Here is a 750-nt window from a genome sequence, read left to right on the forward strand (position 1 = left end):
GCGCCGGCCGGCCGCCGTGGACACGCGCGCCTCTGGCCCCGAGAGCCGGTCACCAGGCCGTCCCCACCCCAGTTTCAGGTGAAAAGGACGTGGTGTTCCTGATCGACGGCTCGGACGGCGTCAGGGGCGGCTTCCCGCTGCTGAAGGAGTTCGTCCAGAGAGTGGTGGAGAGCCTGGACGTGGGCCGGGACCGCGTCCGCGTGGCCGTGGTGCAGTACAGCGACCGGGCCAGGCCCGAGTTCTACCTGAACTCCTACGTGGACCAGCAGAGCGCCGTCAGCGCCGTCCGCCGGCTGACCCAGCTGGGCGGGGCCGCCCCCAACACCGGGGCCGCCCTCAGCTTCGTGCTGCAGAACGTCCTGGTGGAGTCTGCGGGCAGCAGGATGGCGGCCGGCGTCCCCCAGCTCCTGATCGTGCTCACGGCCGGCCGCTCCGGGGACGACGTGCTGGCCCCCTCGCTGGTCCTGAAGCGCAGCGGGGCGGTGCCCATCGGCATCGGCGTCGGCGACGCCGACATCACCGAGCTGCAGACCATCTCCTTCGTCCCCGACTTCGCGGTGACCGTCCCTGACTTCCGCAGTCTGGACACCATCCAGGGGGTGGTCTCCGAGCGGGTCGTGCAGCTCAGCCGCGAAGAGCTGGAAAGGCTGCGGCCCGTCCTGGGCCCCGCCGTGAGCCCAGGTGAGGAGGCAGCTCTCTGCGCCCGTTCTTTGTGCCTCAGAGCAGGAGGAGGAGGAGGAGGAGCAGGAG

The 750-nt window shown here is 70.9% G+C and overlaps 1 protein-coding gene across 1 annotated transcript in view; it reads left to right on the top strand.

Annotated features, from left to right (window-relative positions):
* The window catches only part of COL6A3 (collagen, type VI, alpha 3), an 83,985-nt gene that overhangs the window by 23,705 nt on the left and 59,530 nt on the right, over nucleotides 1–750 (top strand). The window contains exon 6 of the mRNA XM_012725152.1: nucleotides 73–681. Within this exon, the coding sequence (XP_012580606.1) occupies nucleotides 73–681 (609 nt within the window). The remainder of the gene's footprint in view (nucleotides 1–72; nucleotides 682–750) is intronic.

The sequence above is a fragment of the Condylura cristata genome, unplaced genomic scaffold (genome assembly GCF_000260355.1).
Source record: "Condylura cristata isolate star-nosed mole 26May11 unplaced genomic scaffold, ConCri1.0 scaffold00002, whole genome shotgun sequence".
In the NCBI taxonomy this organism is placed as follows: domain Eukaryota; kingdom Metazoa; phylum Chordata; class Mammalia; order Eulipotyphla; family Talpidae; genus Condylura; species Condylura cristata.